Here is a 24,378-nt window from a genome sequence, read left to right as displayed (position 1 = left end):
AAACAAATTCCAATTCTAATTCCAATTGTAGGGGTGCAAGTGCTCATTGGTTTGATTGTTAAGACTCAGAACACAGAAATCCATCAGCTAATTGTTGAACTAGCATATTATATATTTGCAGGAATAGTAGTCAAATTCTCACCCTGCTACAATTACATCTATTGTGCACTTGCTCCCAGCCTCTGGGATTAGAAATTAAAGAAGTTTTGCCTTTTATTCCTTCACCTGAAGTTGATACTTTGTTTAAAAAGAACATTTTTTTTAAAGCTCTGTTAGATTCTGCCCTACTGTGAAAGAAGTCTGCACTGTGGAACTCTTGATGGAGAGACTCAAACAGTCCTCTCTCAAGAGAGAGCTAATAAAACTTACCTCAGAGGGGGAATCACATTTAATGCTGTTTACCCAGGTATTCAAACTGGAGTCCTTTGAACAGGAACCAAGAAACCTGCTCCAAGTGCAGTTTTCACTCACACCTCCACAATTCTGGAAATGCAGAACATTGCAGGGATCTACGCTTGGTAAAGGCAATGAATAAACAGTGAAATTCAACTTCAAATAGGGGACAAATATGGTGGTAGTGTATTGAGTAGCAGCTATACATTGTGCTTAATTTTCTTTCTGCAGCTCTATGCAAAGGAATCATTGCTGACTTTGTTTTCCAAGTTCCATGTCTGAGCAAGCTGCTGTAGCAAAGTAGTTTGCATTCTCACATTACATTTTATAAGCAGATGGTTAGTATTTATTCAGTGCTTCTCTGTTTGGGGTGGCTGTGAATAGAATTCTCACAATAGCAGGGGCATCGAACTTCTGTTTCTTCATGCTATGACACTGCAGGACTGGCTTTAATGGATATTAAAATTGGCTGGGATGTAAAACAGGGTGCTGGCCCTGATTAGCTTCCCACCAAGAGGCTTAGTTTAAAACTGCACACATTATTCCATTAATGTTACAGTTTGAGAGTTCTACTGATTATAACCATAAATGTGTGTTTTTTTAATTTAGTTAGCCAATATTTCCTCTGCCCTCTTTGCTCTTTCAAGCACCAATTAGAGCTGAAACACATCCATTTATATTAAATGAAGTTTTAAACCTCTGATCTCGTGCAGAGTTATTATGCTGTGTGATTGACAGCTCAAAAACACCCAAATATGATTAAATGTGAGAAAGGCTAGAAATGACATGGAATAAGAAGCTGGTGTGTGATAGAGAGGATTGAAAATGTAGGTGTGGAACATTGTGTTGGATTGTTAATTACGACATTAGTTGGGCAAGCAAAAATGCTATACAAGGAAAATCTCTTTATTTTATCTGTTCTCTTTATTAAGAATTATCTGTGTGTATCGTATGCTTTACACATAAAAGAAGCTTGATAGAAAGCCTTTGCTGGAGTAGTTAAGGCTTAGTGAAAAGCATCCAGTGCAAAAGATTAAAGGGCCAATCTTGCCCATAACTGCTTAGCAGAAATATGGAATTAAAGTTGTTGTCTACAATCGTAGAGTTTGAGATCCTTCTGATAGACAGTTAGGCACTTGCATGAATCAGGTGGATATCTAAAATTTACAAATTAGTGTCATGATAAACATTAAGGTGTGATGAACTCCAGAAAAACACTAAGTGGAGAGTGTGTTGAGCACACTTCTTCCAGTTAACCTGCTATCGAAGAGGAAGAAGTATGATAAATATAAGTAATGGTTATTTCTTTAGGGCCAGGCAAACAGAGTGGTGCTCTAGGGTCAATAAGGCCCCTCTTAAGGTCTTCATGTAAATCTATAGTTGCTGCATAACCACCACCATCACTGCCCTTCCCCTTCCCACCATTGCCAACCACATTGACCTCCATGCCAACCAGAGTTTGCAAGTTACAGCACAATGCTCATTCAGCATACTTAGCTCACAAATGTTGTAACATTAATGTTTCCTCTTCAGAGGAGGGAAGGTTGCCTTTGGCAGGAATGGACGAGGGTTCTGTCTGCTTCTTACCCCAGCCATTCTGGAGTTAAAATTTGCTCTTTTATCTTTGAGAAAAGTTAATGGCAGAAAAATATCAAAGCAGTCACACTAGCTCCATGCACTCGCTTCCATACTAAACAGAGGTCAAATTGCAGCCAGAAAACCAATAAGTTTAGAGAGGTCTTGCATCATTTCACCTGTAATTGAAGGAAAACAAGGAATCAATTGTTCTACTGAAACATGGTTACTGTAATGCCTAATGGACTACTTAATCATGATTTTGAAAAGAAAAGTTAGATTGCACCATAACTTTGCTTTCTATTTAACTTTGCACGTAGAACCAAGGAAGAAAGGCTTGCTGTGAACTGATTTAAAAGGAAGGAGCAGGTTTGAGTGCCTCTACACTGGATGGTTAATGGATTAGGAATATTCTGTTTTAGTTTATTGGACATGAAAGTAAAGAGGGGAAACCACTGAAATTAGTTCAGTGAGTTTCATCCTGTTGGGCAATATGCCATTAGACATTCCTGAAAAACCAAGTAACAGTGAATTGATATTCTGCACTTGTGCACAGAGTTCTCAGTGATACCTTTTAATCTAATTTAAAATGCTATGGGAATTTTGGATGTGCTGTGAGATGCTTGATTAGCTTTCCTGCTAACCACAATTCCAAAGGTGCAGATTTAAACTGACTCTACTTTCTATGAAGAAAGCTCCCATATTTTCCTAAATGAACATCAGTGTATAGATTTCCATTTGGTTAACAAATCTAACCTATTCATCCGGAGTAAATGAACTTAACTGCAAGTCAGATCCTCTCATGCTTGATTTGTGATGCAAGTGTTTTTGACTTTATTTCTTGAACTATGAAGTGTGGAAACTATTTACATTTAATTTCCATTTTAATTATGCCAGAAAGATGATTGGATTTGGAGGAAACTTTATGTCCTTTAGTTTCAACTGGAGATCAATTATGGCCTTTTGAAAGTTCCTCCAGAATTATTATATTAGTAGAGGTTCTTGTTTGCATGTACTTAGAGATTTAATTTGCTTAAGCAAGACATTATCCCGCAGGTTTCTGAATAATGCAATTATATACTACCTATGAACAGTAATTAACTAATTAGCTATTGTAAAATAACCTAGTAAGCTGCTACATTAAAATAGTGCACGAAGCAATGTTTGGGAACCCGTTGACTAGTTTACTACCAGAGTAAATTAAAAGACCAAGGCTCAGAAATTAGTCCCACTATTTGTTTTTGGTAACAAAACAATGCTGTGAACCACCCTTCAGCTGTATGTGAAAGTGGCATAAAGACTGAGAACTTCCATTACAAGATTCGCAATACAGTGCTGTCCATATCTGTACTGAAATTGGCATTGTCGGTTTCAGTGTGGTGTTCACTATTCATATATTACATATTCTCACAGCTCTCAGCATGTAGCACAGTTTCCAATTCCCTGGTCCAATCAGCTCATCTTTACCAGAGACGTACAATCCTTCCACACCTCCATCCCACATCAGGATGGTCTGAGGGCCTTCCTCAAAATGAGGCCAAACCTGTTCCTCTCCACTAACATGCCCATTCGCCTGACTAAACTCATTCTCATATTCAACAACTTGAGCTTTAATTCCACCCACTTCTCCAGGTTAAAGTTGTAGTTATGGGAACTCCTATGACCCCTGGCTATGTCTGTCCTTGAGTGGGACATGTGGAGGAGTGTCTCCCTCTCATCGGTTTGTCTGGTTTAGGGATGACAACAATGGTACTGTATCCTGCACTCATACACAACTTAAACATTTCTTTGCTTTCCCCCTGCTCATGGTCCATCTCTGACTCTTCCCTTCCCTTCCTGGATCTCTGCCAGTGACAAACATCCATTTCAAGCCTAGAGACTTCTGTTGGCTATCTCCGCTCTACTTCCTCCCACTCTGCAACCTGTGAGGACTCCATTCCATTCACTTAGTTCCTCTGAATCTAATGATGAGACTTTTCAAATGGGTGCCTCAGATCTGTTCCTTCCTGAATTGTGGTTTATTGTTTGCTGTAATTGATGGAGACCTTGATCATGTATTGTCCTATCTATTTTCCTGCACTTCTGCTCTCCCTCCCTCTCCTCCTATACAGATCAAGGATGGGAGTTCCCTTGGTCCTCATCTGTCACCCTACTAGCCTCTGCATTCAATGGATCATCCTTCACAATTTCCACAACATTCATTGAAATTCCACCACCAGTCATGTATTGCCCTCTCCTTCCCTCCCAAAATTTCATAAGGATCATTCCCCTCCCAACTCCCTAGATCACTCTTCCATCCCCACCAACTACTGCCCTTCTTTTGGAACTTTCCCATGCACCACAGGAGATGCAACACATGTCCTTTCGTCTCTTCCCATGGGGGGGGGCCCAAGAACTCCTTCCAGGTGAAGTATTGATTCACTTGCACTGTTTCCAAACTAGTGTACTGCATTCAGTGTTCACAATGTGGTCTTCTCTCTTCTCTCACTCTCACATAGAGTCATAGAGTACTACAGCACAGAAATGGGCCCTTCGGCCCATCTAGCCCATGCCGTCAGATCTTCTGCCTAGTCCTATCTACTTGCACATTTACCTAGCTGATCTAGATCACGCTGCAAGCTCGCTGTCCACTATGCCCCCAATCTTGGAGTCATCTGCAAATTTGTTGATCCAGTTTACCACGTTATCATCTAAATCATTAATATAGATGATAAAAAAACAACAGACCATATCCCTCCAAACCTCTCCCATCCATGTACCTATCCAAACTTCTCTTAAGTGTTACAATTGAACCCACATCTACCACTTCCGCTGGCAGTTTGTTTCACACTCGCACCACCCTCTGAGTGAAGAAGTTTCCCCTCAGATTTCCCTTGTATTTCACCTTTCACCCTAAACCTATGTCCTCTAGTTCTAGCCTCACCTAACCTGAGGGGAAAAAGCCTGCATGCATTCACCCTATCTATACCCCTCATAATTTTGCATACCTCTGTAAGATCTCCCCTCATTCTCCTGCACTCCAGGGAATAAAGTCCTAACCTATTCAACCTTTCTCTATAACTCAGGTCCTCAAGTCCCATCAACATCTGTGTAAATTTTCTCTGCACTCTTTCAAGCTTATTGATATCTTTCCTGTAGGTAGGTGACCAGAACTGCACACAATACTCTAAATTCAGCCTCAACAATGTCTTGTACAACTTCAACATAACATCCCAACCCCTGTATTCAATGCCCTGATTTATGAAGGCCAAAGTGCCAAAAGCTCTCTTTATGACTCTATCTACCTGTGACACCACTATGGATCTGTATTCCCAGTTCCCTTTGTTCTACCACGCACCTCAGAGCCCTACCATTCACTGTGTAAGTCTTACCCTGGTTTGTCCTCCCAAAGTGCAACACCTCACACTTGTCTATATTAAATTTCATCTGCCATTTTTCAGCCCATTTACCTAGCTGGTCCAGATCACACTGCAAGCTTTGATAACCTTCCTCGCTGTCCACTATGCCCCCAATCTTAGTGTCATCCGCACATTTTCTGATCTAGTTTACCATGTTATCATCTAAATCATTAATATAGATGATAAACAGCAACAGACCCAGCACTGATCCCTGCAGCACACCACTAGACACAGGCCTTGAGTCTGAGAGACAACCATCTACTACCACTCTCAGGCTTCTCCCGCTAAGCCAATGTTGAATCAAATTGATGACTTCATCCTGAATGCTAAGCGACTTAACCTTCTGGAGCAACCTCCCATGCGGGACTTTGTCAAAGGCCTTGCTAAAGTCCATATAGACAATGTTCACTGCCTTTCCCTCATCGACCTTCTTGGTAACCTCCTCGAAAAGGTCTATAAGATTGGTTAGACATGATCTACCACGCACAAAGCCACGTTGACTATCCCTAATCAGGCCCTGTCTATCCAAATACTTATATATCCTGCCCCTTAGAATACCTTCCAATAATTTACCCACGACTGACGTCAGGCTCAGCAGCCTATAATTTCCCGGCTTATTCTTCGAGCCTTTCTTGAACAACAAAACAATATTAGCTATCTTCCAGTCCTCCGATACCTCACACATGGCTAAGGATGTTTTAAGTATCTCTGCCAGGCCCCCTGCAATTTCTGCACTAGCCTCCCACAAGGTCCGAGGGGACACCCTGTTAGGCCCTGGGAATTTATTCACCTTCATTTGCCTCAAGACAGCCAGCACCTCCTCTTCTGTAATCTGGATACGGTCCATGACCTCACTGCTCTTTTGCCTCAGTTCTATAGTCTCTGTGTCTGTCTCCAGAGTAAATACGGATGCAAAAAATTTATTTAAGATCTCCCCCATCTCTTTCAGCATGGATGACCATGCTGATCTTCAAGAGGACCAGTTTTGTCCCTTGCTACCCTTTTGCTCTTAATATAGCTATAGAAAGCCTTGGGATTCTCTTTCACGCTGTCTGCCAGAACAATCTCATGTCCTCTTTTTTCCCTCTGTGTTCTCTTGAATTTCTTATACTCCTGAAGCACCTCATTTGATTCTAACTGCCTATACCTAATATGTGCCACCTTGTTCTTTACTAGGGGCTCAATATCCCTCGATAACCAAGGTTCCCTAAACCTGCTGGCCTTGCCTTTTATTCCAGCAGGAACATACAGATTCTGTACTCTCAATATTTCACTTTTGAAAACCTCCCACTTACCAACCATCTCTTTGCCGGAAAACAGTCTAACCCAATCCATACCTGCCAAATCCCTATGATGCCATCAAAATTGGCCTTACTCCATTTAGAATCTAAACCTGAGGACCAATCCTATCCTCCTCCATAATTATCTTGAAACTATTGGAATTATGATCACTAGATCAAAAGTGTTCCCCTATACACACTTCTGTCACCAGCCCTGTCTTGTTTGCTAAGAGGAGATTCAGTATCATGCTCCCTCTAGTTGGGACCTCTACATATTGATTCAGGGAGCTTTCCTGAACACATTTGACAACCTGTATCCCATCTAGTCCCTTTACAGTATGGGAGTCCCAGTCAATATGTGGAAAGTTAAAATTACCTATTATCACAACCTTATTTTTCTTGCAACTATCTGCTATCTCTCTCTGCACTTTAAAGTAAAAAACAAATGAAATGCTGAGCTCAAGTGAGAGAAAACTTTGAGATTAATTCAACATAGAGCCTGTGGCCCACTTCTGGCCCATGCAATGTTTCTGCTTGGCCCATCACAGTAGTGAGTACACAGCTGTTCATTGTTGACTGGACCATTCAAAGATAAACCTTTTCTCCTGCTCAGTCAGAAGGAGGCTCAAGTGCTTTAAAAATAGAATGAGAGGCAATGAGGCATTGATGGGAACAGTGGTTGGTGGAGACAGAGGGGAAATATCAAGGCAGCACCAAAGATGGTGAGGTGTGAGGAGACAACCAAGTTCAGCACAGAGAGTGAGGCATGATGAAGCATAAGAGAGCATGAAGAGGACAAAGCCCAAGAGGAGAAAGTGAGCCTGAGCAAAACCTGAAAGGATTAAAGCAATATACCAGACTGAATTCTAGCAGAGAAAAAAGCAAAAAATTAATAGAAACTTCAAAAGCTCTGAGAAATTATGTCCAGAAAAAATGTTTTTTATGGTGCATTAAGAATACTAAGTACACTTAGATGTAAGATATGAAATTATTTTATTAATTAAGACATCTCAACATTTCACTGATGGAAGTTTTGTGAATGATTGCTTATTAATAATGCGTTAAGTCTGACTGCTCCAAACCATTAAAACAATTTGAATCATATTTGGAAAACCATAGTTTGATTAGGGACAGTCAGCATGGCTTTGTGCAGGGCAAGTTGTGCCTTCCCAACTTGATTGAGTTTTTTGACGAGGTGATGAGGGTAATTGATGAAGGTGGAGCTGTGGATGTTGTCTGTATGGATTTTAGTAAAGCATTTGACAAGGTCCCTAATAGGAGGCTCACCCAGAAGATTTGGATACATGGGATCCACGGTGAATTGACCGTTTGGATGCAGAACTGGTTTGCCCGTAGAAGACAGGGGGCAGTGGTCGATGGGACTTATTGTAGCTGGAGGTCTGTGACTAGTGGTGTTCCTCAGGGATCCATACTGGGACCTCTGCTGTTTATGAAGTATATAAATGACCTGGATGAAAGGTGGGTTAGTAAGTTGGCAGATGATATGAAGATCAGATAGACACATGAATGATAGAAAAATAGGGGGCTATATGGGAGGGGAAGGGTTAGCTAGATCTTAGAACAAGATAAAATGTCGGCACAACATTGTGGGCCGAAGGTCCTGTACTGTGCTGTAGTGTTCTATGTTTATGTTCTGTGGTGGTGTTGTGGATAGAGTAGAAGACTGGCAAAAGATACAGCAGGATATAAATCAGTTGCAAATATGGGTGGTGAAATGGCAGATGGAGTTCAACCCAGCCAAATGTGAAGTGTTGCACCTTGAGAGGTCAAATATAAAGATACAGTCCACTGTTAATGGCAAGACCTTAAACAGTGTTGATCAGCAGAGGGATCTTGGGGTTCAAGTTAACAGATCCCTTAAAGTGGCTACACAGGTTGATAAGGTGGTAAAGAAGGCATGTGGCATGCTTGCCTTCATTAGTCGAGGCACTGAGTTCAAGAGTCAGGAAGTTATGCTGCAGCTTTATAAAACTTAGGCTGCAGCTGGAGTATTGCATTCAGTTCTTGTTGCCCCATTACAGGAAGGATGTTAAAGCTTTGGAGAGGGTGCAGCAGAGGTTTACCAGGATGCTGCCTGAATTAAAGGTCATGTGCTATGAGGATAGGTTGGACAAACATGGGTTGTTCTCTCTGGAGCGCCAGAGGCTGAGGGGAGATCCGATAGAGGTTTATACGATTATGAAAGGCATAGATAGAGTAGACAGCCAGTATCTTTTCCCCAGGGTTGAAATACTAATACCAGAGGGGATGCATTTAGGGTGATAGGGGCTAAGTTCAAAGGAGATGTGAGGGGCAAGTTTTTTTACACAGAGAGTGGTGGGTGCCTGAAATGTGCTGCCTGGGGTGGTGGTGGAGGCAAATATGATGGGGTGTTCAAGAAACTCTTAGATAGACACATGAATGTGAGGGAAATGGTAGGATATGGACATTGTGTAGGCAGAAGGGATTAGTTTAGTTGGGCGTTTTATTATGAATATAATTAGTTCAGCACAACATTGTGGGCCGAAGGGCCTGTTCCTGTGCTGTATTGTTCTATGTTCTATTAGTGTTCAGTGGCATTGACAAATCTAAGAAATACCTTTTGTTATTTGAAAGAGATGGCAACAAAACTAAGTACTCCCTGGTTGCGGATGAAACTACTGGCTGCTCAGGCACAACTCAGATGGCAATATTGTTAAATACTGTAATGAATGAGTTTGAGGTTTATATACAGTTGGCAGGGCTGGCATCACCTCCGAGCTGGAGAACAGGCACAGATGTCTCATTTTCTAGGATAAAGCTAACTCATTCGGTTTGGAATGGGGAAGACCTTGAAAGGTTGTTAAACTTCCACCAAAGTCAGTTGGCACTTGATATATGCACATAGAAGATTGGCTGAAGAAACTTTTGTAATTGAAAGCTCAGCCACAGGTTGTTGGATCTTTGCTTTGGTCCAGTTGACTGGCATTAATAGGACACTTGTGGTAAAGCAGATGATGAAACACATATGCCATTATGTGCCTCTCCTGTGAAGGCAGTGTCACTCCTGTGTTGAGCCATAGCAGTCCAACTGGTCTGAATGAGGCAGGAGGAGGAAGGCCAGGATCTCCTTGGGGAATGCAAGACATCCAACAGTCCTAGAAAGAAAGAAAGTTGCGTCTGAAGCATGGTTGCTATGGTATTGCAGAAAATGAGGCAATCAGATTCTTCCAAGCACAGTCCCACAAATATTATTTCAGCATTGATCAAATAAAGTTGAAATGTTGATTGAATGATGTATGTTGGCCACTGCAGGGGAGAACTACCAGTATTGTAATCAATATAACAGCATTGGATTGATTACCTTTCTGTGAGAGGCAGAAAAGGACCTAACTCTGCATCTGATAGATAGCTTTTCTGAGACTGCAGAACTCATGGAAGACTGTATCAGAGTGTTAGCCGAAGTTAAATCCACAACCTTAAGACTCAGATGCGAGAGAGCTACACTAAATTACAACTGACCCTGAGTTTCACCAAGTTTGCAGCAATTGAGATCCAATTGAAGCCATCAAAGTTATTGCCAGAGGTTCTGATGTTGTAGAGTCCCTGAAGTGCCCTTCTAGCTGGTAACTTACTCCATGTTTGATTGCATGGTTTTGAAGCTGTGTGTGTGTGTGTTTTCAGTATGGTCCCTATTATTGTGTGCAGATTTATTGGCAGGCAGACTACTGCATGTCAAAGGTTCACCTGGATAGCCATATGGGGTATTTTCTGTAAAGACGCCATTGTTATCTCCATCAGTAAGCTTTTCAACAGTTCTGGAATACAAGCATCCCTTCTGCTGAACTATTTACAAACCCACTTTAGCTACTGGCTCTTAAAAATACTGGGTGTACCTTCATATAAATACTCCCCTAGCATATCTTCTCGAATATTTTAGGTACCAGCCTCTGAACTTGTATCTACAATTGTACATTTGACTGGTGTCTTCTATTCTGCAGTGCTGCCCTCAGGTACTACTTTTGCTTCTGAGTAGCAATAATTTACATAAGTGGCAAGGATGGTATTTAAAGAATGATGGAATGGGGCAAAAATAGTTTAAAACCCATTGGGACATTTGGTCAAACCTCACCAGATGCGCCTCCAAAATGACGATGACTGCTCATCAAAGGGGACGTGAAATGGGTGAAATATGGCTCTCATTTGATGGTTGCCTCATTTTTTTTATTTTTGTGCATGCTGGGCCTACAAGAAAGAAGAGTATGTATCAATGTCAATTTTTCTTCTAATAATTATTTTATCGGCAACAATGGAAGAGTGTTTTGGGTTACTTGGCAGTGTGCTGCATACACATTGGGCATGCAATACAGCTCTTCACACTTGGGCTCGGTTACTATTTGGCACAATCACTGATTTTGCTAAAATCACTAAAATTGTTCGGTGTTCTAATTTTTGGTAATTAATTCACTGTTTGAAGGGTGTTGATGAAGGAGAATGAATTCTGGTAAGAGAAGCCAAATACAATATTCCAGGAAAGAAGAAATCAATAATTTAGAATTAGTTATTGGGCAAAAGCCCCATAATAAATTATCGTCTTGAAATTGTTCCTGCAGGAATATTTTTATATTATTCACTACGTAATTATTGGGAGTTCCATCTTTAGCTTTTCATTTTGTTTAAGCCAATAGCATTATTTTCTTTCAGTAGCTTTCAAAAATCAAAAGTAGAACTGTGGTACGATGTGAAGAATTGACAATTTTGATGTGATTTAACAGTTGCATTGCATGTATTCTGATTAACTGCAGTTGATTATGCAGCAATGACAACCAATAAAAATAAAACAATCCTTTCTCATTTTATCTTGTTTCCAACCATGGTGCTGTGCTTTCAGTTTAGATTGCATCAGTGGTGATTTTGGCTGAGTTCATATGGAATATCTGAAAGTATACTTGTGCGTGAGTTGAAAATTCAACAGGCAGATCACAAATTCAGAACTGATGTTCCAAGTTTACCCTTACTCTGCAAAAAACAATCTGCTTCTCTTTCTTTGCAGAAGGTGCTCATTTTGACTAAGGTACAGGTGCCAACAGACCTCCAGTACCTTACCCAACTGACCTCCTCCCTTGTGTGAGGGTTGTAATATTAATCCAACTCTGGGAAAGTTGCAGAAGTGGACTTAGATCCTTTGGATTCCTGCACCATGAGGGAGGTGAATATAGACATCTCCACTCTATTCCCCACTTCATCCTGGATATTTTAATCAATGTTAGTATTAATGCAAAGAGAAAGGAAAAGATGCCTTTGAGTTAGAATGGGGAAAATTCCAGGCTCTGCACATCAACTTTTGCAGACATGTATATGAACGTTGGCTGAAGAGAAGGCCAGACTTGACTATGAGGTGTCACTCTTTTCAGTCGTCTGGGGATATTCATTGGTGATGCCCCCACATGAAGAATAATACCTGAACTACTATACCAGAGGACAACCAGCCAAGTGTATACCAGTGAAATCTTCAGATGTGGGGAGAAACTTGCAGGAAAAAAAGTCAGGTCATTGATATTTTGAGTTTTTGATCTCCCAAAATGCAATACGTCACATTTATCTGGATTGAAAGCCATTTGTCAATCCTTAGCCAACATACTGAGTTGATCAAGATCCCCTGTAATTTTTTATATCCTTCTACACATCTACACCACCACCTATCTTAGTATTATCCACAAACTTACTAACCAATATAAATTACAAACAACAAATCTCTTGAGTGCAAAGTTCTGGAAAATTATGACTTTAAAAAAACACCTTTTTTGTTCTAATTTGCCTAGAAAAGAGGTTTGGATTTACTTTTAAAAGACATTTCCAGTTATTTAAAATTGGTTACTCACAGGCTTAATTCTTGTGATAAGCTCATTTTTCACTGTATTAATCACACACCAGCAAATTTTACAATTTTAAATTTATCAAGGAATATTTTTCAATAGAATTCACCTTGTTTTAAACTGCTGTCTAATTGTGTTGGTCCATAACAGACTTTATGCTCAATGACATCCAAACTTGGATAACATTATTTTAAAATAAATTCATTAATGGGAGGGTCACTACATTTTTAATGAAAACAAAAGCAAATGAAGGGTCTTGACCCGAAATGTCAACTGTTTATTTCTCTCCATAGATGCTGCCTGACCTGCTGAGTTCCTCTAGCACTTTGTGTGTGTTGCTCTGGATTCCAGCAGCTGCAGAATCCCTTGTGTCAAAATTTGTGAATATTGGAAATCTGAGGTTAAGAAAGAGAAAATGCTGGAAAACACCCAGCATGTCAAACAGAATCTGTGGAGACAGAAAGAAGAGAGTTAACATTTCTGGTTAATGACCCTTCAGCAGATCTGGAAGAACTATTGGCTAATTCTGAATATACAAATGATATCTTAAGTTCTTTTCCCCCTCTCTCTCTCTTTCTGTCCTCTCTTTGCAACATTAACTTAAATATTGATTACATATTTCACACTGTGAGATAAATTACTGCCTTTTAGGTTATAGAATAAGCAGTAATTCCAGTAGATTTCTGGGGTAAATTATTTACTCAGCTGCATGATCTGGATCCAATCCAGAGTCTGAAAAGAACATTTTCAGTAGATGTTAAGAACATCATCAATTGAAGACCGATCAGCTCAAGCCACTCTCGGGCATGTCAAAGTGGCTAGTTACATGTGATTGGTTTTAATTTAGTTGAGAGATTAAGTGAAGGCTTGGCATTTGGTTTTATCATGGTTCAAAAAAATAAAGGAAAAGATTAGCTGACTCAAGGAGTGACAGATGGATAATGCTAAGCATGGCTGTAAAACTCCACAAATTCATGTTAATTGGATATTTAAAGTGAGAAACAGTGAATTGTGTCTAATGCACCAAGGTGAAGAGATGGATTGAAAGGAGTTAAAAGGGAGACGGGAGGAAGTGCAAAACACTTAGATATAGAGCAAAATCTAAAAACAAACAGATTTAATGATTTGATAATTTAAACTGCAGCCTTAAAACTGGAATTAACAGTTGTATTTGCAAATTGATGTAAAATCTGAAAATTCTAATCTGCTCTCATATATTTTCTTTGAAATTTTGATGTCAAACAGCGAAGGGGAAAGATAGTAGCCAGTGTGAGATTCCCAAAGATCCACGTTTTCCTGACTGTCTTGGAAAGATTGAGGTGAGTAATTAATAAACTATTTTCTTCAATATTATTGCAAAAACTGCTGGCAATGGATGGCTATGTAATAATGCAAAATTCCCAGGGTTTCAAATTTTAGTAATAAAGGTGCAGTGAGCTATCGTAATATGGCTCACAAATATATTATTTCAGCCAGGAATAAATACTGTTCCATCTTTCTAGTATGCTTTTAACAGTCAAATAGATGAGAAGTTGAAGCAAAGGTCAAGTTAGAACAAACTAATCCAGTAGGCAGGACAGGCAGGTACAGGACAGAGTGTGTGGAAGGTCTGATAGGCTAGCCTGCATTTACTTAAATGCAAGAAGCCTTACAGGTAAGGCAGATAAACTCAGAACATGGATTGGCACATGAGATTGTGATATTATAGCTATCACCCAAACATGATTGAGAGATGAGCAGGACTGACAGGTCAATGTTCAGTCTTGTCAAAGCTTCTCACATGACAGAGGTGGAGGTAAGAGAGGAGGGGGAGTTGCACTATTAATTAGGGAGCACTTCACAGCAGTACTTAGAGACAGAGAGAAAATCCCAGGGAGGGGTGTGGGGACGTGGGGGTTGGTGAGGGGGTGTCCAGTGAGGTTATATGAGTACAACTTAAAAATAAGAAAGGGGTAATCACTTTGATGGGATTATACTATAGGCTCCCCAGTAGTTGGCGTGAAGTAGAGAAGCAAATAGATAAGGAAATCACAGATGGAATAATATGGTTGTAATAGTAGGTGATTTTAACTTCCCTAACATTGACTGGGACTACCATAGTGCTAAGGGATCTGATGTGGCAGAAATTGTTAAGTGTGTCCAGGAAAGATGGCCCTATTAGAGAAGGGGCTGCATTCAATCTCCTCTCATGAAATGAGGCTGGGCAAGAGGTCGATGTGTTAGTGTGGGAGCACTTTGGGACCGGTGACCATAATGCTATTAGTTTCAGGAGAGTAATGAGAAAAGATTGGACTGGTCCTCAAGTCGGTTCTAAATTGGAAGAAGGCTAATGGATACTTCTTTTCTATATTTACCATGGAGAAGAACATTGTAGTTAGAACAGTGATATCCTGGAGCATATCAACATCACAAAGGAGGAGAAGTTGGAGGTCTTGAGGCATATAGAAACATAGAAAAACTACAGCACAATTCAGGCCCTTCGACACACATAGCTGTGCCGAACATGGCCCTACCCTAGAAATTACTAGGCTTACCCATAGCCCTATTTTTCTCAGCTCCATGTACCTATCCAACAGTCTCTTAAAAGACCCTATCGTATCTGCCTCCACCACCGTTGCCGGCAGCCCATTCCACGCACTCACCACTCTCTAAGTAAAAAAAAAACTTACCCCTGACATCTCCCCTATACCTACTCCCCAGCACCTTAAACCTATGTCCTCTTGTGGCCACCATTTCAGCCCTGGGGAAAAGCCTCTGACTATCTACCCGATCAATACCTCTCATCATCTTATATACCTCTATCAGGTCCCCCCTCATCCTCCGTCGCTCCAGGGAGAAAAGGCCAAGTTCCCTCAACCTACCATAAGGCATGCTCCGCATTCCAGGCAGCATCCTTGTAAATCTCCTCTGCACCCTTTCTATGGTTTCCACATCCTTCCTGTAGTGAGGCGACCGGAACTGAGCACAGTACTCTAAGTGGGGTCCGACCAGGGACCTACGTAGCTTCAACAAGACCTCTCGGCTCCTAAATTCAATTCCCTGATTGATGAAGGACAATACACCATATGCCTTCTTAACCACAGAGTCAACCTATGCAGCCACTTTGAGCGTCCTGTGGACTCAGACCCCAAGATCCCTCTGATCCTCCACACTGCCAAGAGTCCTACCATTAAGTCTATATTCTGCTATCATATTTGACCTACCAAAATGAACCACTTCACACTTATCTGGGTTGAACTGCATCTGCCACTCCTCAGCCCAACTTTGCATCCTATCTATGTCCCTCCGTAACCTCTGACAGCCCTCCAAACTATCCACAACACCCCTCAACCTTTGTGTCATCTGCAAACTTATTAACCCACCCCTCCACTTCCTCATCCAGGTCGTTTATAAAAATCACAAAGAGCAAGGGTCCCAGTACAGATCCCTGAGGTACACCACAGGTCACTGACCTCCATGCAGAATACAACCCTTCAACAACCACTCTTTGCCTTCTGTGGGCCAGCCAGTTCTGAATCCACACTGCAATGCCCCCTTGGATCCCATGCCTCCTTACTTGCTCGATAAGCCTTGCATGGGGTACCTTATCAAACGCTTTGCTGAAATCCATATACACTACATCTACTGCTCTCCCTTCATCGATGTGTTTAGTAAAGGTGATAAATCCCCAGGGCCTGACCAGGTGGATCCTAGGATGTTACGGAAAGCAAGAGAGGAGATTGCTGAGGCCCTAGCAGAGATTTTGGTATCTTCATTAGCCACAGGTGAGATACCGTAAAACTGGAGGATGACTAATGTGCCTTGAGTATTGTGTCATCACACTAATCATAATCTTGATTAAACTCAAGAAGGTGCAGTAAAGAGTCATAAGGATGTTGCCTGGATTAGAGGGCTTGAGTTATCAAGTGAGATTGGATAGGCTGGGTCTGTTTTCCCTTCAGCGAAGGAGGCTAAGAAGTGACACGATAGAGGTGCTTAAAATTATGAGAGGCATAGATAGGGTAGACAGCCAGAATCTGTTTCCCATGGTAGGTGTGTCTAAAACTCGAGGGCATAGGTTTAAATTGTGAGGGAGGAAGTTTTCAAGGGGATCGAAGGGGTAAATTTTTCACACAAAGAGTAGTCAGTATCTGGAATGAGCTGCCAGAGGAGGTGAAGGCAACAACACTTAAGAGGCATCTAGGTAGGTACTTGAATGAGCAGGGCATAGAGGGACATGGAATTAATGCAGACAAGTTGCATTACTATAAATGCATGATGGTTGGCATAGATGTAGTGGGCTGAAGGACCTGTTTCTATGCTGTACAACTCAATGACCGCAAACATCCAGAATATAAGGAAAAACTGAGAGCAACAGAATTAGTTTGGCAGACTATTCACCCTGATGGCGTGGTCAATAGTGATGAAATGTTATTCATTCTTTATTCATACTCATTAGATTCATAGTCTTCCAGATTTTTGCAGAATTTTACTTGTCACTTCACAAACACTGGGCCCTCAATACCATCCAGTTACCTCCTGCAGCAGATTTGAAACCTGTGTAAACAAGACCATTCAGTAAAACAGAAGAAAAGAGAAAACACTTTAGTTTTCAGAAGGTGGAGGAGGAGTGGGTAGAACAAAGGGATTATCGCTGATCGGGCAAAACCAAATGGGTTAATGTGACAAGTTGAAACAAGTTATGTTCCTTCACATAACACAAAGAAGGAGCTAAATGTCTAATTTACTGTTTAATCACAATAAGGGCTGAGCCACCATTGCAACATATGAACATATTGTCAACATGCTGATAACAGTGTATTAAAGCAATTTTTATTTTAAAATTTGGAGATAGCTTTTTTTTTAGTAACTGGATAAAATGCTACTAATGTGATGCAGTTCTTGTACAGAAGGAACCAACATTGATATACTTTTATCTGATTAAAACTTTCTCCTTGAAAGGAGCAGGCATTTGAAAAAATGTTTTGAAAGACAGTAGTATATGATATTGCAGTAAACTTAGTGGGAGATATATTAATAATTTTTGTTTCAAGTTCATGATGATTGTCACTTTATAAGATTTTAATTTTTTTCCTCTACTGCAGCTTTACTGTGTGATACAATTACTTTATTGATGGAGGAGGGTTTTAATATACAGCTCAGTTCTAAAACTTATTTCCTAATTGACCATTCAATCTTTTTAATTTTGTGATTCATCTTTGACCTTTTGAGTATTTTTTTCTGGTTTTTGAAAAATAATTTTCTTTGGCTTCAGTAACATACACAATCTTGTCATTTTTCTTTATTCTTTGAAATTTGCATAATGTTCAGAACCAAACTAAAAGTCAAATTTTATAGGAAAAAAATATGATCATTGAGTTATTGTCAGTAAGGTTCCAGTTTCTGAATATCAAAGAGGACTCATAATATGCAAATGAAAATCCAAGTGGGAATACCATTCATTTAGCATGGATAAATTTGGGGAAATGGTTGATTTCTTTCCTCTAAATAATATAAAATACTCCTACTTCAGGAATTCTCTAAATCCCAATATCTAGATTCCCAGCTGCATTTAATAATAAATGCCATCATATGTTACAATTTAAGGTGACCTATGCTCCTGATTTTTTGATCATCCATAGATTCACCACAATGCATCTGATTAGAGGTACCATTCCTATGAAAAATAATCCACGAATCCTTAGAATCTTTCAGCTTATAACTCTGTGTCCTCTATACTGTTTTGGACACTTGTCCAACCCCTACTTAACAGTGATTATCCAGTAGCATGGAAAATAGCATGGAAAAAAACATGGAATGAAACCATCAATCAGAACAAGCATCTAATCCCAACATTGAAACTACATGGTTTTGACCGATTTTAGAAAACATGGAGGGCTTTTAATTGGATCCAAATGGCATGGACTTGCTCCATCTACTTGATGAACAGATGGTGTATAAGGTGTTATATTGGCTCTAAAACTGATCAAGTTATGTACCACATAACACACTTTCCCTGCACAAATTTGATGGTGATGAGACTGAGATGAACTCCTCCACAAGTTGAACTAGTAAACTAACCTTAAAGATGTTGTTCAAAACCAGTCATATAATGAAGAACTCTTTCTGGCAATAAAAACAAGACATATAAATATGCATTTCAGTTACCTGGTTTCCCAAGTCATATTAAGACCAGAACCCTAGAATGGGGGGAATAAAAAGTTAATGATCGGCTGAAACCTAATGACTTTTAGTACTCGGACTCTTGATTATTTTGACATTATCTTTTGAATTCAATTGAAAAATCTCAATACTTGTTGCCTGTGAGATATATTGCACACTGGGAACAGTGTCTGTTTTCTTCAGTTATTTTCAAGTACTCATATACTCCACTTCCATTACAAAGCTCAGGACCTTACCTGGTAGTAAATAATGTGGTTAAACACATGGCATGAAAACAATCCCTTTCGGATCAGTGTAATTGTAGAAGAGGATTGATCTGTTGACAATGACCATAACGTAGCTTTAGCTGAGCATCACTACCAGCCTGATGCTCTTAGATGCTGTCAACACCAGAATTATATTGTAGGCAGACAATTAGCATCTTTCTGCATGTAAATAGAGAGGTATTCAGAGATCAGTCCCTCAAGAGCCAAGAAAGTGGAGTCACAGAGCACTTTTTAAGCTGAAGCCAAAGCTTTTGAATGAGAATGATGTGAAATGATCTTCTCCTCCAAGCATTGATAGATTTGAAAAGCAAATGAGGACCTGATTCTGCAGTTATGTTGCCATCTCAATAGTGATAGGGAATGGGCTGGGGCTGCATCCACATCCCGTGAATGAATATTACAATAAGATTACTGCTATGGATAGCAGAAAGCAGTTGGGCATTAAAGTGAAAGTGACAATTTAATGGCAGCCAATTTAGATTCATATCAGAAACAAAATGGAAAGTTATCTTCTCTATGGTAGAACAGAGTGGCCTGAAGAATTCATTGAATCAGTGTTTTCATTCAGTGACATCGAAAAGATTTTCACTTTGATACTTCAGTGTTACTGATAGTCTTTATAACTTGGGCCCTCTTCACAGTACATAAAGATTGGAGCACAGTCAAGAGATTAAGGTGGAAACTAGTCGAGTGAAAGTTAATCAACCACAGCCAACCTATTCCTCATACCTTCACAATTTCCTTTCTTTTGATTGAAAATCTTGGCTTCAGATTGAAAGACATCACTTAAGAATCTAATGTAAAATTCCGTCATACTATGGTTGCTCTTTGCTAGGGGCACTTTATTGCAGTTAGTTGACTATTTCCTTATAATAAAGCTTGTAAATTTTGAAACCAAAGATAGCTTTTTTTAAAATAAACTTCATGTCTATGCGTGGAAGTTGTCATCCTGCATTTATTCTATGGCTGTTCTGACAACTAGTCTAACAAATACACAATCTTTTGTGTGTGACATATTAGGAATATATCATTTACCTTACTAATATCATTGTGACACCATGTACAACGACCTCATGATGCACCAGTGATGGAAATAAAGCCTCAGGAGGACAATTATCCCGTCCTCCCTTTATCAAATGCTAAATCCACAGCTGAATCATGTTTGATTGCAACTTTCATGAATATTCTAATATCTTACAATTCTAAGTGATGAGGCATGAGAAGTGTTTGCATTTTTCTTTACAGTGGAGCTCTGATTTCAATCATAGGCTTGTTGAAAAGTGAAAGCTGGAGGCTAAATGAAAGTATAAGACCAGTAGATCCATGATAATTGTTAATGAATAGGGAGACTCCTGTATTTTGTTTTATGGAACATCATTTATGCATGAAGAGAAGGTGTTGTATCTGATGAGTAACATCTTTTTAAATGAAATTTTGTTGTTGCTTTAGTTGATTTGCTCAGTTGAATACTTGCAAATCAGATAGTTAAAGGGAAAGAAATAAAAGGACATCCAAACAAACTACACACATATGATTAGGATTACAGCCATTGTGCAAGACAAACTCCATTTCAGAGGGGTTGAACTGAATTACTTGGATGTTATTGTAGTTTCTATGTAATATTGTGTAATTTTCACCCAATGGAGTTGTAGAGGCTCAGCTGCTAAGTATATTCAAGATTATGACCAAGAGATTTTTGATTATTAAGGGAATCAAGGGATATGGGATTAGTGCAGAAAAGTGCACTGAGGTAAAAAGTCAGCCGTTAATTTATTGAATGGTGGAGTAGGCATGAAGGCTAAATGGCCTACACCTGCTTCTACTTTTTATGTTATTATTGGCCTTGATTTTGCTGAGTTTGGCAAGTTGCCTGCACTTGCCACTTGGATATCTGATTGTCCCACACTTACCTCATTCAGATTATCTGGCAGATTTATTTTGAATGCTGCTGGTCCTCATATCTGTGCAAAATTGATCATGATTATGACTGCTACAATGTAGAATATGTTGTGTAAACTAAAAATTAAATTGTGAGGTTCTGTACAGGCCTTGTGTGGCCACCCAAAGTACACTGTGAATTGTCATGCAACACAACTATGGACCATGTAAATACTACAGACACAAAGTGGGCCATGCAAAATAAAACAGATTTGAACAGCAGTAAACAGCCCCATATGTGCGCTATTTAGAGAGGCCCTTCCTTAATTGAAGGTTTGCAGTGGATTTATTTGTTGAAGAGCCAGTTTGGGATCAGCCAGGCTGCAGTTCGGAGCTGCAACAATTGAGGACATTTTCTCTCTGCATTGATCTTTGTTTACTCCCAAAATGGCCTCCAGCATGATCAAGAACAGGGAGAAAGCACGAGATCCCTCTTTAATGTTGGAGAGAGTAGGATTTGGAGTAATGATCTGGTTAGAAGAGCCTATGCTCAAAGAGTCTTCCAAAAATTGTGCTACTACTTCCACTTCTCCCTGGAGCATTGTATCCGAAGGTGAAATTTCAAAGTCAGAGATGACAGAGATCTGGCAGCTCATGCAGGTACAGTTGTAGTTGTAGACTCCTGCCCAGTTTCTGCAGGTGATGGTGAATTTCTTAGCCTCTGCATCATTCCAGTCCACATTGGCGGATATTGCCATAGTTCAAAGTTTGCAACGTACCATCAAGGGGAAATCATGTCCTTCTCCTTGACTGGAGGCAACAGGCAGTTTCAGGCCAAATTTTCTAGGTGGTGGGCTTCTTGAAGTCCCAGAGTGAAAGGCTACACACAAGTAGCAGTAGGTGAGACCTAGAGGTGGCTGCAGGAGCCACACTACCTTTGAGATTGTCGGTGAGTAAGAGGTATAGAAAGAGAGGCAGGTATAATGGGAGCAGCCATTTTGTGAGGGGCAGTGAGGTCAAAGTGCAGCTTTTGAGGTCCAGGTGTGGGCTTCGGTAAGCGATGGTCTCCAGTGAGGAGGATGAGTCGTGTTCAGGTAACTTCTTTTCCCTCTTTCTCAGCAGAAGGAACTGGGGATAAAGGATATAGAACCTGGGACAATGATGTGCTCCTCCTGCAGGATGTGGGAAATCAGGGACACTTTCAATGTACCTGCTGATTTTACGTGTGGGAGTGTGTCCACCTACAGCTGTACATAGAGCAATTGGATCTGTGGCTAAACTTGCTATGGAGCATCTGGGATGCAGAAAACGTTATAAAGCACTGCGTGTGTAGTTTAGCAAGCTAGTCCCGCTGCAGGTACAGAAAGAAAGGATATGGGTGACCACCAGGAAGGGCAGTAAGTACAGGAGTCCCCTCTGGTCATTTCCCTCTCAAAAAGGTGTACCATTTTGGATACTGTTGGGGGAGTGGCTTTGCAGAAGAAAGTGGCAGCAACAGCCAGGTTTATGGTACCACAGTTGGCTCTCAACAGGGGAGAGAAAAGTCTAGGCGAGCAGTAGTGGTGAGGAATTCATTAGTGAGGGAAACAGACAGGCCAGTTTGTTGCCAAGAGTAAGACTCCAGGATGGTGTGCTACCTCCCTGTCCCCAGGGTCAGGGTTTACATTGGCTGAGGTTGAGAGCCTCAAGTTCCTAGGAGTGAACATCAGCAAGAGCCTGTCCTGGTCCAACAACGTAGATGCTATGATATTGGTATTGGTTTATTATTGTCACTTGTACCAAGGTACAGTGAAAAACTCCTCTTACAAACTGATCGTACAGGTCAATTCATTACACAGTGCAGTTACATTGAGTTAGTACAGAGTGCATTGATGTAGTACAGGTAAAACAATAACAGTACAGAGTAAAGTGTCACAGCTACAGAGAAAGTGCAGTGCAATAAGGTGCAAGGTCACAACAAGGTAGATCGTGAGGTCATAGTCCATTCCATTGTATGAGGGAACCATTCAATAGTCTTATCACAGTGGGGCAGAATCTGTCATTAAGTTTGGTGGTATGTGCTCTCAGGCTCCTGTATCTTCTACCAGATGGAAGAGGAGAGAAGAGAGAATGTCCCGGGTGGGTGGGTATAGCCAAGAAAGCTCACCAGTGTCTCTGCTTCCTCAGGAGGTTAAAGAAATTTAGCATGTCCATTTTGACCCTCACCAATTTTTATATATACACCATGAAAGTATCCTATCCAGATGGATCAGGGCTTGGCATGGCAAATGCGCTGCCTGAGACCACAAGAAACTGCAGAGAGTTGTGGACACAGCTCAGCACATCATGGAAACCAGCCTCTCCTCCATGGACTCTGTCTATACTTCTCGCTGCTTCAGTAAAGCAGCCAACATCATCAAAGACCCCATCCACCCCAGGCATTCTCTCTTCTCCCCTCTCTCATTGGGAAGAAGGTACAAAAGCTGAAAACACGTATCACCAGGCTCAAGAACAGCTTCTATCATGCTGTTATAATACTATTGAACAGTCCCTCAGTACAATAAGCTGGACCCTTGACCTCAGAATCTACCTCATTATGGCCTTGCACCTTATTGTCTGCCTAACTGCACTTTCTCTGTAACTGTAATAGTTTATTCTGCATTCTGTTATTGTTTTCCCTTGTACTGCCTCAATGTACTGATGTGGTGAAATGATCTGTATGGATAGCATACACAACAAAGATTTTCACTGTACCTCAGTACATGAGACAATAATAAACCAATTTTACCAATTTTCCTATTCCTTATTCTGAGACAGTGATCTTGGTTTTAGATTCCTCAGCCAGGGGAAATATCATTCTTCCACTGAGCCCTGTAAAAATGTTCTTAAGTCTCAATAATATCTCCTCTCATTCTAAACTCTGGAGAATATACGACTAGTTTGTTCAATGCCTCATGACAAGCCCACCATCCTTGAAACCAATCAAATCAATCTTCACTACACTCCCTCAATGGCAAGTTCAGCAAGGAGGCCAAAATTATATACAATAGTCCATGTGTGATCTTACCAAGGTCCTGTATAGTTGTAGTAAGGCATTCTAGCTCCTGAACTCAACTTGCAGTGAAAGCTAACATATTGCTTGCCATCTTAACTGGTTGCTGTATGGGGTATGTTAGCTTTCAGTGACTTGTGTACAACTAGAATAATGATGAATCCTATTGTTGTGATGTTTTTCAATGAACCAATTATATAACTTGATAAAGCACAGAAGTAAATGTATATATTTTACAACCTGGTGTGCTGATACAAGAAAACAGAACCAAGCTGCCTTAAAAATAAATATATATGTGTGCATTTAAAAAAATAAAACCATATTATTCAACTTGGTAACTAGGGTAATTATAGAGTCCTGTAGTTCTTCACCATCCTAGTAACTAAATAGAATAATGCATTCTGTAATTGTGATAATTATTAACATTACTAACTGTATGTGCGGTTAAATTTTTTTTGAAAAAATAATTCTTTTTAGGTGGGAGGTGTGTTACAAACTAGGTTACTATTGATGAATGTCCCTTTAAGATAGAGCATTGTG

General features: G+C 40.3%; 1 protein-coding gene across 1 annotated transcript in view; it reads left to right on the top strand.

Moving 5' to 3' along the window:
* The window catches only part of LOC127580118 (alpha-1,6-mannosylglycoprotein 6-beta-N-acetylglucosaminyltransferase B), a 577,216-nt gene that overhangs the window by 265,202 nt on the left and 287,636 nt on the right, over positions 1 to 24,378 (top strand). Inside the window, exon 5 of the mRNA XM_052033330.1 lies at positions 13,747 to 13,820. Coding sequence (XP_051889290.1) covers positions 13,747 to 13,820 — 74 coding nt within the window. The remainder of the gene's footprint in view (positions 1 to 13,746; positions 13,821 to 24,378) is intronic.

This window comes from Pristis pectinata, chromosome 18 (genome assembly GCF_009764475.1).
Source record: "Pristis pectinata isolate sPriPec2 chromosome 18, sPriPec2.1.pri, whole genome shotgun sequence".
NCBI lineage: Eukaryota > Metazoa > Chordata > Chondrichthyes > Rhinopristiformes > Pristidae > Pristis > Pristis pectinata.
Note: the sequence above shows the minus strand (reverse complement) of the source record. Positions and strands in the feature narration are given on the sequence as shown.